The 15,531-nt window shown below is 33.5% G+C and overlaps 1 protein-coding gene across 1 annotated transcript; it reads right to left on the bottom strand.

Moving 5' to 3' along the window:
- Nucleotides 1-8,752: 8,752 nt before the first annotated feature.
- LOC143562443 (uncharacterized) lies at nucleotides 8,753-12,284 on the bottom strand. The gene has a single exon (XM_077050236.1). It carries the CDS (start codon nucleotides 11,928-11,930, stop codon nucleotides 9,015-9,017), a length of 2,916 nt encoding a protein of 971 aa, XP_076906351.1. The 5' UTR covers nucleotides 11,931-12,284; the 3' UTR covers nucleotides 8,753-9,014.
- Nucleotides 12,285-15,531: the final 3,247 nt, after the last annotated feature.

Below are 15,531 nucleotides of genomic sequence, written 5' to 3'. Positions count from 1 at the left end.
TCGTGCCAACAATAGGTATATACTCTTATGGTACATCATGCATCCAATATGTTTTCTCGTTCTGTGTTTGGTAAACGCTGGACCATATATTTCCTGCATCCATAAATAAGGTCAATAAATAAATAAGTAAATAAATAAAACAATTAAGTATAACACAATCAATAGGACTATGCAACGGATATGGCCCGAACCGAAACCGCTTTGCAAGATATCTCAAACCTAGAACCGAACCTATTACAAACGGGTCGGTCTAGGTATTTAAACCAATTATACGGGAATGGTTATGGGTCTTTGTGACAAAAACCGTATGCGTTTTTTCTGCAATAATACCTACGAGCCGCTGCACAATATTAATGGATCAGAATCAAATCTTAATGTTAATTATGCATATTTTTGTTCACTTATCCATGAGATCTTCATAACAAGCATGCATTATAAAGTTTTTTTTTTCTCAAAATAACATAAATCATATTAGTAATATTATCCGTCATAAAAAATACTTAAACTTTGATATCTTCACAAACATTTTATATATTCACAAACATTTCTAAAGCCATACCAAATGTTTAAGACTAACATAAATCAAATTAGGGATAAGTTCGGTACCGTACCGGTACCGATACCAAAAACACCGATCCCGAAATTCACAAATTATTTGTCCTGCTACCGATACTGAAATATTCGTTTCGGTATAGGTATGGTACCGCTACCGAATGTAAAAATTCAGGAAATACCGGTACCGTACCGGACCGATCCCGAAACTCAAAACTTTGGTACCGATTCGATACCGACGGTACCAAATCGGTACCGGTACCGAATTTTCTCATCCCTAAATCAAATTAGTTATGTTGAGTTCAATATATAACCTGATGCATACTCCAACAACCACACTTTCCGCTGCACATTATAAAACCGTAACCTATTGAATCAGAACATAACATAAATCGTAATATGTTGCTACACACTAAGCTTCATGTAGTTTTATTAACACCAACAGTTTGACATGGAACTTAAAAAAAATGAACTCGTATGAGAAAAACACATATAACAAAATATATATAACGGTTATAAAATAGACATGATAGTGAATATACATATGTGTAATATTTAGACAACATCATACACACAATTTATCAGGTTTACACATGTGTAATACATGATTTATTTGTTGGATTGTTGTTAAACACTAAGTAATTGCAAAATATTATCTGTAAATAGTATATAATAATCATATGTAATTTTATATTACATATATGTATTGCGTAACATTATATTATGTATATGTAGTATATAAATAAGATGTTACCTTATTGATCAACACCAACAGACTATAATACAAAATATTGGTTATTGGGTTTTTACCTAGAATCGACTACTTCAGCAGTCACAACATCATTCGTTTCAACGTTGTTTGTAAAATGTCCAAAATAAGTGATATCTTGTTACATATCAAACAACTTGATTAAAATTAAGCATCATAAAACTACAATAGAATACCATCATAATTGCCAAAATTTTAACAATCAACATATGAACTCGGCTTGGCACACCAACCAATCAAACAAATTAGGGCTATTTCATCGAGCAGTGACTTTTTTGACCTAGAATCGCCTAATTCAGAATTACAGTGTTAATTTTGATTGTAGAGCTTTCAGAAGAATCAACAATTAATCAATTTAATAGTGAAATCATTGTAATAAAAACACTAATAAGCAAGGAAGATAACAGTAATATAAAAAATACCTTCAATTGACATATTAAACATTGAAATCCTTCAAAATCGTTCTTTAGTGGAAATCGAGATGTAACAACTAACAACGCAAGAGTAGGTAAACGACATTCAATAATTAGGTTTCAAAATCGTCGAATTGTATGGATTGGCGATTTATATGTGGAATCCGTCACACACTGGAAGCAGGGGTTCCATTGAGCAGGTGCAACAGAAGTTTCATCGCACAGGGGAAGCTTCGGTGTATTTTATGACCTATTGAAAGCAGTTTTACAATTATAACCCTCTAGTTAAAAGTTCCTTAGTTCTCTCCCTAAATAGGAGTTCTCTCTTGATCCTTCCCCTATACACACACACACACACACACACACACGTATTTGTGTTTTATAGAGGAACAATAAAGTTATACACTCCACACTATGGGTATGTTTGGCAAAACTAACCGGTGGCTGGAAGCTGGTAGTTGTTAGCTGTAGCTTTTTAAATTTATTTAGGTGTTTGGCAGAGTATCAGAAGCTTTTAATAAAACTAGTTGGGTGCCCGCATGGTGTGGCGAAATGGTCGCACAACCTAACATCAACCGCATAATCAGTGTCGGTATATGATTTACCTGATGACAGTGCATACATAACCTGAATGTATACGTGTAATTCATGGAAAGGCAGTAATCGTGTAACTGATGACGAAAATCAAGAAACAAAGCTGAAATATACAGTAATTTCAAATAGATAAATTTTTAAAACAACCAATTTTGATATGAATCCCTTTTCGAATATGCACTATTCTAATCTGAAACATATTCTGACCTGACCCCTTTTGACTCATAAGCGTACCGATACGAACCGAACTAATTTAACCCTTTTTGTACCGATTCGTTTCGACCCTAATTTGGTCTTACACATGACTCAAGTTCATCTGACTTGACTCATAATTTGGTCTTACACATGACTCGAGCTCACATGACTCGACTTGTTACCGCTCCTAACCGATAATCACATAATATGTTAATTTTATAAAGTTAAAGAAGTATATCAATATCATACTCAAATTAAAGAAAATAAAATGCTCGTTTTTATGATGTAATTTGTTTAAAAAATTATTAACGTGTGAAAAAGTTATGGCTCCTAAAAAAGTTGTGGGGGTAGTTAATTTTGAATAAGGGTTGAATGTGTAACTATTATATAAATTAAAAAAGTTGATGGAAGTTCAAGTACCAAACTTGTAAATTCAAATGTAAAAGCTTGTAGCTAGCCTTTTGATTCAAATATGGAGTTTTTTCTACCAATTTAAAAGCTTGAAGCTACTACAACCAAACAAAGATTTTTATTATGAGTTTTTTCTTAAAATCTTAAAGCTTGAAGCTCTTAAAAACTTATTGCCAAACATACCCTATGTGTAAAACCCACTTGAAACAATCTACAACGGATTTACGATGTGCATGAAAGGGAGCGGTTTACACGTCATGATTTGGTGTATGGATTGTTGTCACTGGTCGTGATCTAATTGTCCAACCGTATGGCGAGCTCAATACTCACGTGGTGGCTAGAATTGAACAACGGTCAGTCCTCAAGCGATTGCTTTATATGACATTTTGGTTTAGTCGGCCTACTTTGGTGTTGCGGGTCCAATAATGACATACACTTTTTGAAATAGTCACATGTGGTAGAGGGTTACATCTCCGGTGGCATACATGTCGCTTTGTTTTTTTTTTCACACAGATACCATTTACATGATGAGATATATCCAAAATAGTCGATTATCGTGAAAACGTGTAGAGACGTGATTGATGAAAAAAGAGCATACTGTATTTTAAGAGAGAATAGTAGTCTTAACAAAAGAACATCGAGAGGTGTTTTGAGATTCTTCAACAACATTGGTATTATGTGAGAAATCACTGTCGTTTATGGTCACCGGAAAAAATTTAGAAATACTATGTATACTTGTATCATATTGCATAATATGAATTTAGAAGAGGATGTGAGAGCAATATGCCAAACTTTTACATCTAATGCCGTTGATGAACAAACTCAAGTAAGTATGGATGAGAGAGTGCAAAATGTGTATGCATGCGTTCCCGAGAATTACTTATTGTGCTTATGGTGGATTTGGTCCAACATGTTTGGATGGTTTGACCGATCCAAAACAAATGTGAAAATGAAAGCGAAGATGAAGACGAAGACGCGTAGTGTTTATGTACTTTATTTTAAAGGGAGGGGCATGCGGCGCCATCTTGGAACTCACCTCAACGCTAAAATTATCTTATTCACAAACCAACTCAATTAAATCTTTATTTTAAAACTAATTTATCTATATTCCATCTATCGAATCAAATTAAAACAACCCAACTTTCACTACTTTTTATTAAATAAATAAAATTTAGAATTGTCTTTTTTATTAAAGTTACTAGAAATAAAAAATAATAATTTCTTTATATAAAATAAAATAAACAATACATATTTAATTTGAAATTATTTAAGAATAAAAATTAGTTCGGTAATGATTAATATTTATTTTATATTAAAAAGTATAATTTTAAACAAACTTTGTTTTTAATAAAATTTATATCGACGTGTTAAAAAAAAGCTAAACAAGACTAGGTTTGTTTTGATTTTTTTAAAAACTTTATCATTAAAAATTATTAGAAAAACCAAAATTAGAGAGAAAACCAATTAGTGTGAACGGAGAAAAAAAAAAAACTAAAAGCAAGTCCATTCAGGTGATGACATGTGACAAGCTCAAAGATTACAAACTAGTTTGGTGCGCCGAGCCATTTATCATATATTCTTGTTTTTTTTTTAATTTAGATAGTGGGACAAAGTGACAAACCCATGTTTGGTCTTGTGAACCCGAGCTCTCATCAGGCAACCACCCCACCTACACATACCTTCAATGCCTCTTAACGGCACCAACATGTGGAAACTCAAATAATAATAATAATAATAATAATAATAATAATAATACAGTCAGACAGGCCACCACCAACCCTGCAAGTTGCACACCCTAAAACCCTACCATAAATACTAACTCAAACCCACCTCTTTCATCACAGCCTCCATCTTCATTTCACATCTATCTTCCACTTTCAAACACTTTTAGTTTATCAACTACTACTTGTTCTTCTTTCTTATATTTTACCATGTTTAGTAAGGTTACAAGTAGATCTAGTTGTATAGAGTACAAGTTTAATAATAATAATAACATGTTTTCTGCAAAACACTTCCACCCGCATGTGACATGTTATGAACATTGCGGCCATATATTTGCGGATATTAATGTTGTTTAAACACTTTTGTGTTTATTGGCCTTTGTTTAAGTTAGATGGATGTGTTTTTTGCATTCACATCTGTTATTTTCTTTGTTTTTAATGGCCCACGTCTTTTATAAAAATTTGTATATGTTGTTAATGTTTTATGGCTCTCTCCCAATGACTGAATAAAAAATAAGTTTCAGCCTTATCTGAACTTCTTTGTTGAATTCATATTATATTTCTGAGGGAGTTTTAAAATTAAATCATATGTTGTTTATGCTCTTTTCATTTTAATTTTTTGGTTGGCTTGAACCCAAAATTAAAACTATCCAAAAATAATATTATGAACATTTCATTGATTTATGATTTCATATAGTTTATTCATTCACTGTTAAATATGTAGTCACAAACTCACAGTTAGATGTGCACTAACATGTTTAAAACTCTAAACCGGTTTGGGGTGAAACTGAAATGGTTTAGTCAACAAAAGTCAAAATCGGTTATGATCTGTTTTGGTTCGGGTTGAAACCGGTTTCTTAATCAGGTTACGATTGATTTTGGTTCGGGTTTTGATCGGCCACGTTTGGGTTTTTACCGGTTTCGATTGGGTAACTGGTTTTGGTAGAGAATTACAAACCGGTTATGAACATATGGTTTCAATTGATTTCAAACAGGAACTACATAATCGGTTTTGATTTGATTTTCAGGTCAGTTTGATTAATCGGATTATTATCCCACCTCCGGTCACAATAAAATAGAATATGAATTAAAGTTGAAACAAATAGAATGAATATAAGTTGCAATAAACAGAAAATAAATTATGTGTTATAACTATGAAAAGAATTGGAATAAAAGTTGCAATAAACAGAAAATAAAATTGCCTTCTTCGTAGAAAATTAAACATCAAGTTGTAATAAACTAATAACTATGTATAAAAGATTATTCTTTTATAATTTACCGTTTTAAGTTAGCTTAAGATCTATTGACATGGTACACCTTTAATTTAATAAGTTTTCTGCAAAACACTTCCATCCGCATGCGACATGTAATGAGCATTGCGGCCATATCTTTGCGGATATTAATGTTTTTTAAACACTTTTGTGTTTATTGGCCTATGTTTAAGATAGATGGATGCGGTTTTTACATTTGCATCTGTTATTTTCTTTGTTTTTAATGGCCCACATCTTACCTCTTTCTTTTTTATATACGGTCGTATAGCACCTGAATCGTGTTAGTTTGTGTTTGATGATGTTTGTAGTGCTTCGTATAGCCATATACGACCGTATAAACATTTTTTAAATAACACCTAAAACCTGAAAAACGTTTTCATAAATGCTTATTTTGGTAATTTATCAAAAAAAATTGTTCAAAAATGTATTGGAATTAAAAAAGTTACGTGTAATTGTATCAGAATAATATAATAAAAAACAATTTTGACCCGTGCACTCTATGCTCTTTCTTAACAACTATTATTTTTTATTCTTTAAATTTTTATCTTTTGTGAGATTTAAATCTCAGTATTTACAAGATAACATCAACATCTTTACCATCACATCATAAAATGTGAGCATTAATAGTAAGGAATTAAATACATACAATATTTAAAGATTGACAAATAAATAGTATTAATGAATTACCAAATTTTAATATTTGAGTTAATAATTCATAAACATAACTTTGAATATCTAAGGTATTTAATATTATAAAATAAAAAACATATGAATTGAATAAATATGTGAATTTAAAGGTCTTTAAATATTGTGAATTGATTTATTTATAGTTATTAAAATTATAATTAATTGTAAGTTATTAGCATTAAGGAATTTAAAGGACAAATATTTAAAGATTGATAAATAAAACGTCTTAATGAATTACCATATTTAAATAACTTAATTAATTAATTTAGAAAATAATGAATTGAATCATATAGAATTAAAAAATATTAACTAGTTGAACGCTATTATTAGTAAGGAATTAAAAATATACAATATTTAAAGATTAAAAAATCAATAGTATTAATTAATAACCGTATTTAAAAAGTTGAGTTAATTAGTTTAGAAAATAATGAGATGATTCATTTATTATTATTAAAAGTATAAATAATTTTACGCTATTAATAGTAAGGAACCAAAAAAACAATATTATAAGATTGACAAATAAATATTATTAATGAATTACTTTATTTAAATAATTGAATTAATAATTAAATAATTATGAGGATGCATATCAACAAAAAAAATCATAATATTATTAAGAGTATAGATAGATATTAAAATAACAAAGAAATGTATATTGTAACTAGAAAAAAATTTTAAAAAGAAGTTGAAGCGAAGTCTCAACCTACAAATTGTGAACCATAGTTTATTACTTACTTAGAGCCATATGAAACTGTTAGTTAGGGTCTCAAGTCTCTCATTACATCAACGATCCAATAAGTAAACCCAAATCATTGGTAATTGTCTCTAAATCTTCGTTTGGCTCACTAGAAACCATGAATTTCTTCTTTGTCGTTTAAGCCATCGTTTAAGCCACCGCCTATTAGCCGTCTGCCACCCACGACTAGAGGTGTAAAAAAACCGGGTTGGGATCGGTTTTAGGCAAATCTAACCGAACCAGTTTGGGTTTAAAACCGGTTCACCCAAACCACTAGTTTCAGAACTGGTTCTCCTTAAGATATACCAAACCGATTTGAGAAAAACTGGTTAAAACCGATTTATAAACCGAACCGAACCGAACCAATGTGACCAGGGCGCCCTATCTTGCTTCTAAACCGGTTTATAAATTGAACCGGATTGAGTCAAACCAGTTTTGACCCGCTGTTGACCAAACCGATTTGGTTTATAAACCGGTTCGGTTTGGGTTTAAAACCGGTATTGTACACCTCTCCCCACAACCACATAAGAATGTTTCTAGGCAGTCTTCGAGACTAGCCAGCCCTCAACCACCACTAATGGCCCATATCAAGAGAGGGCCAAAAATTTTTAAAAATGTTTTTTTATAGGCCCTTTTGAAGCACTTAAGCCCGTGATAAGCCTTGTTAGAATAAGTAATTCAGTCTGGTTAAGCACTTAATTGTCCATAACAGATATTGATAATTATTGTATTTGGTTATCACTACACTAACTTGTTTTGTTTATTCCAATCACATGCAATTATCATCGGATCACTGGAAAGATACATTTATTATGTAAGGACATTTTTTAGTAACCGTTTTAGATACCCAAAATCTCGGATACGATTCTGGAAAGTTCGAGGACCTCCACACCTTTGTACGTAGCCACCACTGAATCATAGTGCCTCCAACTTCCCATAGAGAATTAGTGATGAGCTCGGTACCTTAGACAAAAAAATTGTTAAATGAAGGTACCAATTCTGATTTTCATAAGCATAGCTCGAATATAAAATGTGTAGAGCATTAACTTACAAAGTTTTGAGACTATGTGCAGTGATTTAACTAAAAAGTAAAAAAAGAAAATAACTGTCACGTAGCCATGTAGGCAAAGGACTTTCACTAAATTTTACGTCAAAAGTGTAATGATTTCACTAACCACTTTATTAAAACAATGAATAAACTGTATTCATAAAAAATAAATCAAGCCAAAAGGTTGCGCTTTGCATTTTATTGGATAAAACAATCATATATACGAGCAAGATGGAAGCGGGTAACGATCGTTACCATGCAACTCCCAAAGGGGCTCATGTACGCCCATCAACGAAAGGGAGAGGCGGTGTTACATATACTAGAAAGATGAGGTGGAGTGGCGATAAGCCGATGGCAATATCAAAATCCCTAATTGGACAGATCAAGAAAGAAACAAGAATGAATATGTGGTTTTCTGTCATTATTATCATGCATCATAACTGAACCAAAAACTTTCGTTTTATAGTTAAAGAACCATCACAACGTTTAGTTGAAACAACACAACGCTTACACAAACGAATCACCACTTAAAAGAAAAGAATCAAATCCAAAACCAAAGATTATATTCAAATCAATCCAAACTCTCAAACTATCATACACAAAAACAAAACAAAACACTAAACTAATGATCTCATGGAGTTCTCTCTACTCATACTATGATCATCAAACATGCATTTCGTGATCGAAACATCCTTCTTCGCAACCGAACACGACAACAGCTTCATCTTATTCAAATCCCAGAACTCATCACTCTTAATCACCCTATCTCCAACAACCCATTTCCCATCTTTATCACCACCATTACCACCATCAACATCCTCATTCATAATAGAAGCTTGTTTCCACTTACACCATATCCTTAACATCAAATACAAAAGATACAAACATATAACCGTGGCCGTAAACACAATGGCCACCACAATCCCAGCAGCCGCAGTATTCGAGAGCTGCTTCTTCGGTTTGTTGTATTCCCAACATGATATTAATGGTAGACCACATAAGTTGTCATTGTTCATGAATGAAGTGGATGGGAATCTTGAGAATGTTGGTGGGATCTCTCCTTGCAAATGATTCTTCGAGAGGTTAAGCGCGTGGAGGCTCGTTAAGCTTCCTAAAGGCTCAGGGACTCGTCCCACCAATTCGTTGGATGATAAGTTTAATCTTTCTAGCTTCACAAGGTTGGATAAGGAAACTGGGATTTCGCCGGTCAGGTGGTTGTGGCTTAGGTCTAGAATCACTTGTAGTTCGGTTAGAGTGCCTAAGTCGGATGGCATTGATCCGGTTAATGAGTTTTCAGACAGACGGAGCTCGAATAGTTTTTTGCACTCGCCGAGTGTTCTAGGAATTGGTCCGGAGAGATTGTTTCTTTGAAGCTTAAGCACGTTTAAGCTCGTTAGATTCCCGAGTTGTTCTGGGATTTCGCCCGAGAGTTTGTTTTGATTTAATGAAAGTTTGAGTAGTCTTGAACAATTTCCAACTTCTTTCGGTAACGTTCCGTTGAAGTTATTGTTGGAAAGATCTAGCTCGCCGAGTTGGAAGTATGTTCCTAACCACGGTGGAACAATGCCGGAAAGGTGGTTGTTACTGACTAGGAAATGACTGATCTTGTTACATTTCGAGAGCTCAAATGGCAGCTCTCCGGAGAAGTTATTAAACGAAAGATCAAGAAAGTTTAGGTTAGTAAGTTGCCCGAATTGCGAAGGAATGGTACAGTTTAGATTATTATGAGCAAGGCGTACACGTGTAAGATTCTTTGACAAGGCTAGTTCCAAAGGAATAAGACCCGAAAAACTGTTGTTAGTGACGTCTAACAACGACAAGAAACTCGAACCTAAAAGAGGGTATATCGAACCAAAGAATCTATTATTAGAAATATTAATAATTGTGAGGTTTTTCAGCTGAAATAAAGAATCTGGAAGCGGGCCTTCGAGTGAATTGTTGTAAAGACTAAGGAGTGTGAGGTCGGAAAGATATCCGAATGTTTTTGAGAGCGAACCGGAGAGATTATTATCACCCAAAGATAAAGTTTGAAGCTTTTTGCAGTAGCCTAAACTTAATGGGACCGGACCCGACAAATCATTTTGCCTCAACTGAAGAAAAACAAGATTTTTAAGCTTTCCAATTGTTTCAGGAATCAAACCTGTGAAATGATTCCCGAAGAAATCAATCTCGCTTAAACTCGAGCAGTTCATTAACTCGACTGGTATGTTTCCGGACATCTGGTTATCGTATAGATACAACACGCTTAACTTCTGTAACTTTCCGAATTCAGTTGGGATTTCGCCTGTGATCATGTTGTCAAACAAATAAAGACTCACCAAATTGGTTAAGTTTCCAATTTCAGGAGGTAAAGATCCTGAAAAACTGTTGTTATTCAGCAAAAGATCAGTGAGATTCTTCAGGCTTTCAATCTCGGATGGTATTTCGTTGTTGAATTTATTATCTGAAATGTCCAAGACTTCGAGTGAAGAACATTTTAGCAATGCAGAAGGGAAGACTCCGGAAAGAAGGTTTCCCGAGAGGGAAACGTAACGCAGGTTTGAGTTTCGGGAGCAAAGGTTTTCAGGAAAGCCACCGGTGAAAGAATTACCCGACAAAGCTAAAGCTTCAAGATTATTGTTTTGGTTGAATTCGAACTGGCTTATGTTTCCAGAAAGACTGTTTCTTGAAAGATCAAGATTCTGGAGGTTTTGCATTTGGATTACCTCTATTGGGATTTCACCGGTTAATTGATTGCCATAAAGATTCAAGTATTTCAAGCTGGAAAGTGTAGATAACTCGGATGGAATCGTTCCCGAGAGGGTATTATTGGCAAGATTCAAGATTTCTAACAACTGAAGTTTCCCAATTGAATTAGGGATTTCACCTTCTAGCTTGTTGTTTGAGGCTGCGAAATCTTGAAGTTGTTCGCAATTGGTGATTTGTTCGGGAATGGTTCCGGTAAGACTGTTGGCTTGTAAATGGAGTGATTGTAGATGCTTTAGTTTACCAATTTCAGATGGGATTGTTCCATTGAATTGGCAATAAGCAAGTGCTAATACTCGTAACTCGGTTAACTCTCCAATGGACTTGTTAATCTCTCCGGTTAATAAATTATCTCCAATTCGAAGAACTTGAAGCTTTTTCAAGAACTGAAGCTCTATAGGAACGAAACCCGTGAGATAATTTAAAAACAAGAGGAGTTCCTGAAGATCTTGAAGATTCCCAAGCTCGGGAGGAATCGTTCCCGTGAGTGAATTCATTGAAAGATCGAGTTTTTGAAGTGAAACGAGGCGTGAAATGTCAGGAGAGATTGATCCTGAGAGACCCGAGTTAGAAAGATTTACGCCCACGACACGCGTTTGATCTTTCGAACATTCCAAGCCATTCCATGTGCATACATGAGATCTTGGAGACCAGTTGCTAAACACTCCCATTGGATCATTGAATTTGGATTGAAATTTGAGTAGCCAAAATGAATAATTTGTAACAGCTTTTACTAGAAAAGAATTGAGGAGTATGAACAAAAAAATTGCATTATGCATTTGACCCATTCTAGAAGATTAGATTAATATTGAAAGATCATTTATGAAACCAAAAATAATAAGGGATAATGGGTTCAGAAAGACAAATTGATATGGGATAGATCAATCATCAATGTTCATGTTGAACAAAGTTACAAAGGTGATAGATGATTATGCATGAAAAGTGAGTGCACCTTTTAATTTGGAAAACTATATATAAGCCTTTGATTCTCTCATTTTACATATTAATTTATGATATTAGGTGATGGTTAAAGTTAAAATAGTTCCAAACATGTCTTATATGGAAGAAAGGAGAAGATAAGATTGTGATGGTTGACAAGAAAAAAGAGAATTTGGAGGTAGACCCACTTGCTCTTGATGGATTGGACCATTTAAAGTTGCAATTTTTAATTTATATTTATTTAAAAACCTTGGAGAATCTTAAGATGCATCACAAAAAATTAGATTAGTAGGTTGGTTTACTAGATATAAAGTCAAAGATCCCTCATTTTAGTCAACTTGATTGGTATCAACCCACTTTCTCTTCATGAAAAATGTAACACTACTGCCCTAAGGGTGATGAACTTGAGGTGTTCTTATCCATTTCAATCCATAAAAGAAAGGAAAGAAAGCCATAAACATGGAACACTTTCAAATGAGTGATTTAATTTATAAGAAAAAAGAATTTTGTTGCGTTGATTGATCAGTTTGGTGGGATCATCATCCGAGCATCTCACTCAATAAGCTTTGATTTACCTCTCACATGATGGGTCAGGGTCTGTTTGACACGGGACATACTCTTATTCAACCTTTTTAGACTCCATTCATTTATGATATGTATCATATGGATTATTGGGGTCTTATTATGCTTTAAGTTCATGAGCGTAAAGGTAAATTGTACATTGATTTGGATTTAAGAGCTTCATATCTCAAAAAGATGTAAAAAAATGATTGATCTTGTTTTAAGGATTAAATCATGGGGATCGCTGACTTTGTCTTTACTCTTTACCAATGGGAAGATTAGTCAAGTTAATGTTGTTTAAAGAACCTAAAACGCTAGACACGACAAATAGTCAGGTTGTTCAGGGTTAGTCCCTAAACAAGCTTTATCCACTCTAATCCAAATCACTCTACCTAATCCTCACCTAATACTAATAAACTACAAACAACCACATGGGAGATTTAGACTCATTTGAAATGTCTCTTAATCCTCAACCAGATGTGTTGTTTTAAATGTTAAGAATCATGCTAACTAAGTTGCACATTGAGCATTTAAAGTTGTACTCGCGCTATTTTTCGAGTATAATGAAGAAGGATTCCTTGGTGAGATTGGAACCAAACCAAGAAAGGACAAAGAGTTGGCTTGATATTCGGTACATTGTTTTTCTTTCTCCTATTTTTAATTTGTGTATGTGTAGTGGGTGACTAATAAGTAATAAGCCTTTATGTCTTTCAATATCATCCTTCCTTAGACTTAGTGTTTGTGTAATAAAAAAAAGATATGACCACTTTGCACTTATGCCCCCATGAACTTTTGTCCCATCAAATATCCCATTTATGGACACTAGATTGGCTTCCATGAGTGCTTTTGTACACATCTCTTCAGAAATCTTGATTTACATGTTATTTTTAATCATTTCGCAACAAAAATAACCGCAAGTTGTATAGTTAGTCACCACATTTCGTTCTCTTGGTCCACTTGGCACGATTAGTTACTCAACAAGATAGGGATACGCGTGAAACTATAACAAAACCCTCACGCCACGTTCTTTTCATAAACATTATAACCGGAGAATTTTTCGTACCTAATCTTGAAGAAATTATTCTATGTAAAAACAAAGAGAATGACACCAAAAGATAATACCTAATATGAAGATATGGAATGAAACTAGAGGATGGTTGGATTATAGTAATCATATCAAAATAATGAAAAAAAGAGAAGACAAGACATAAAATCCAAGGTAGAAGGTAGTACATTAATGGATGTTCAATAATTGTAATCATATAATAATTATTTAGAGAGTGAAAGCAAGTGCTAAAAGGTCATTAGTCATTACTTTTGGTTCATTGTGTCATTCTTTTATGAGGAAAGGCATTGAGCTAAGGAGATGAAACAAAATTTGGATGGTCCATTGCCTTGAAGATCAAGTACAATCCAAGAGTAGTTATTGACTAAACAGTTTTTATTAATTGATAGCAATGACAACCATTATTGTGAGTCCAATTTATTATTATCCTTGTTTTTAGATAAATATATATGGGATAACAAGTGCTTTAGAATATGAGAATAACATGAGTTATGTAACACGTAACATACAAATATAGCATTTTTTGTTTATAAAAGTTGGATTCCATTTAAAAGTGGTGTTTGCATTTATACAGAAGGCAAACGGGTAACAAGTTGCATCGCTAAGTCGTTTGATAATAATATTCATAAAACGTGGGCTCATAACTAAGCCGTTTAAAAATAACATTCATAAAACGACGGGTCATAATAATACTATTCATGAACGTTGGACACAACTAAGTAGATTTACAGCCTTTTGGACTAGGAAACCAAAAGTATCAAATGCAAAGGTAGAAACACGTGTTGGTTGTCAAGACACGCTTATTATCAGGTAGTTTAATCATCCGATCAAAGCGGCCATTATTTAATGCATAAGATGAATGAACCATGAGGTTGATCTACCAATCGGATCAAATGAAAGCAAGATTTACATAGTACTTGATAATGTGTTATGTGTTTCTAATTCTACTAACAAGACCTAAGCCTCTGTTCGGTTCAAAATTTGGCAGCCCAACTATTATGACAGATTAGGCTTGGAAAATTAAAAACTAAAAAAAAAAAAAAAATCTGTCACAGCCCCCGAACCCATACCCCGGGAGGAGTGCCGTGAACGCGAGTGGTGGTATTGGTGTTTATTATTTAGCAGCGGAAAAATTCATCAGGACCGTAGTTAGGAAAAATTATCAGAGTGTAAAACACCATGATTTTCATTTCATCTAGTTGGATAAAACCCATTTATATCCTTACAAATGTTTTATAGGGATAAACCCTATTTTACAAAAAAAACATGTTTCTTTAGTTTGTTAATAAGTCACTTATTTAAGCTGAAAGGCCCGCATGCACCATCCCTTTATCTTTATCATCTCACCTGAAACATGTTTTGAAATATTTGATAAGCGGAAAATATTGGTGAGTACATTCATTTATAATGACACATATACAATTACAGCATTAAGATGTTTTTACATATGCCTGCTTACAAATTACCAAAAGGTACTTGTTACTCGACCGTATCTATGACTGTGGTCATATTACTTATTGGCTAACACTTGTCCAATAAGTAACGTGTAATAGCCCAGTAGGAAAGCATTGTATACAAAACCCCACAATACCAGTAGTAACCATCCCGTAAATCTACAGAGACTTAATCACTGTAATGTATTTAAAATACTTTTAAAAATATATATGAACATATTTAGACCATCTGCCATGAGTTTTATAGGTTTTGAAATCATCATGACAGTGTTGGATAAACAGTTGTCTCACGCAAATGTGAGTGGTACAAAAACTCGAATGTCTCACCTTGCAAGTTTACGGTTTATGAGCTTCCTGGTATTAAGCACT

The sequence above is a fragment of the Bidens hawaiensis genome, unplaced genomic scaffold (genome assembly GCF_021521415.1).
Source record: "Bidens hawaiensis isolate Kalapana, Puna unplaced genomic scaffold, B.hawaiensis_p1.1 tig00021017_1, whole genome shotgun sequence".
Lineage (NCBI taxonomy): Eukaryota > Viridiplantae > Streptophyta > Magnoliopsida > Asterales > Asteraceae > Bidens > Bidens hawaiensis.
This window is presented reverse-complemented; position numbering and strand designations above follow the sequence as displayed.